The sequence below is a fragment of the Marmota marmota genome, unplaced genomic scaffold (genome assembly GCF_001458135.2).
Source record: "Marmota marmota marmota unplaced genomic scaffold, marMar, whole genome shotgun sequence".
In the NCBI taxonomy this organism is placed as follows: Eukaryota; Metazoa; Chordata; class Mammalia; order Rodentia; family Sciuridae; genus Marmota; species Marmota marmota.
The window spans coordinates 1,513,600-1,515,224 of NW_026000026.1; the positions used below are offsets into that span (position 1 = coordinate 1,513,600).

Here is a 1,625-nt window from a genome sequence, read left to right on the forward strand (position 1 = left end):
GGCCAGCCTTTGCGCGCCCCGCCCCAGTCCGTCGATCTCTCCCAGAGCTGTGGGGCCCGGCTCCGGAGGCCCTGCGCTGGCTGACGTCCGGGCCGGTCCTTCCCAGCCCCCACTGAGCCCACCCCAGAGCCCTATCTGGTCCAGACAGCGGAGGAGGTGAGCTCCGCGTTAGGAATGCACCGGGGATGCGGGGCAGGGCTGGGAGCCATTCCGCCTTCGTTGTTCCTCCCCGAGGATCCTGAGACCTGCCCGGGATCCTCCCTGGCCTAGGAGTTGGGTGAACGGTCTGAGCGACAGCACCTGCCCGGCACAAGCGCGGGCGATGACAGAGGGTGCCCAGCGGCCGTGAACTCGACACTGGTCCTCGTTTCCTGCAGGTCGGGACCGCTCCCGGGGAGATGTACCAGAGCTTGGCACTGGCTCCCAGCCCCGGCCAGGCCACCTACGCCGACTCGGGAGCCTTTCTGCACGCTGCGGGCGCAGGATCCCCGATGTTCGTGCCGCAGGCGCGCGTACCTTCCATGCTGTCTTACCTGCCGGCGTGCGAAGCGGGCCCACAGCCCTCAGCGCTCCCTGCGCACCCGGGCTGGGCGCAGGCGGCCGCCGCGGACTCCTCGACCTTTGGTTCTGGTAGCCCGCACCCACCGGCCGCGCAACCGCCGGGGGCCACCGCCTTTCCATTCGCGCACAGTCCCCCCGGACCTTGCAGCCGCAGCAGCGCTGGGAGCCGGGACGATGGCGTCTACCAGGGCACACTTCTGGCTCGCGATCAGTACACCACCTCGCTTGGGCGGCCAGTGAGCGCCTCATATCCCACAACTTACCCCACCTACGTGAGCCCCGACGTGGCCCAGTCTTGGACCGCGGGACCCTTCGATGGCAGCGTACTGCACGGCCTGCAGAGCCGCCCGGCTGGCCTCCCAGGCAGCAGGGCCACTTTCGGTGAGTGCGGGGCTCGGGAGCGGCTCCATTGACGTGGGTGCTCGCCGAACCCGGGTAAGCCCGTACCCTGAGAAATGCTACACACACACACACACACACACACACACACACACACAAAATCAGGGACAGGTCTACTCGAGCGATCAGCCCAGACGTCCTGGGGCTTGTAAATCTCCGGGGAATACCGTGCCTCACCTACCCTCGAAGAAAACCTTGTATACAGAATTCTTTTTTAATATGATAATAAGAAAGTACATAAATTTCTGCCACTCATTTATCCGAACCCAAGACAGCATTCTAGGTCGTGCCAATTTCGAGACTACGTTTTAAATATTTTTTGAAAAGTTTGGCAATGATTTTTATAAAGTTCAAAATATCCGTTCATTTAAGTAAGTCGCCACATTCGTCCTCTCTGTCGTAGAATGTTTGCATTCTAATTTGAACCCTGGTTTCGATCCTTCCCTGGAGCATAAATTCGGACAATCGAATTCTAGGCCTGTGAAGCGGGGAATCGCTCACCCGGTTTCTGAGTATACTCGGCAGCACACATTTTTGCCCCGCGCAGCCGAAAACCGAAGGCCACGCCTCTGTGCTTGCAACCCCAGACCCCCTCTGAGCTACCCCTCCGGGGAACTGGAGGCAACGCCGCCCTACTCCGGCCGCCTTTTGGCCCCCGGCCCCCG

General features: G+C 61.7%; 1 protein-coding gene across 1 annotated transcript in view; it reads left to right on the top strand.

Moving 5' to 3' along the window:
- The first annotated feature begins 333 nt into the window (after nt 1-333).
- Gata5 (GATA binding protein 5) overlaps nt 334-1,625 on the top strand; it is a 9,512-nt gene continuing 8,220 nt past the window's right edge. Inside the window, exon 1 of the mRNA XM_015502318.2 lies at nt 334-942. Coding sequence (XP_015357804.1) covers nt 399-942 — 544 coding nt within the window. The 5' untranslated portion in view covers nt 334-398. The remainder of the gene's footprint in view (nt 943-1,625) is intronic.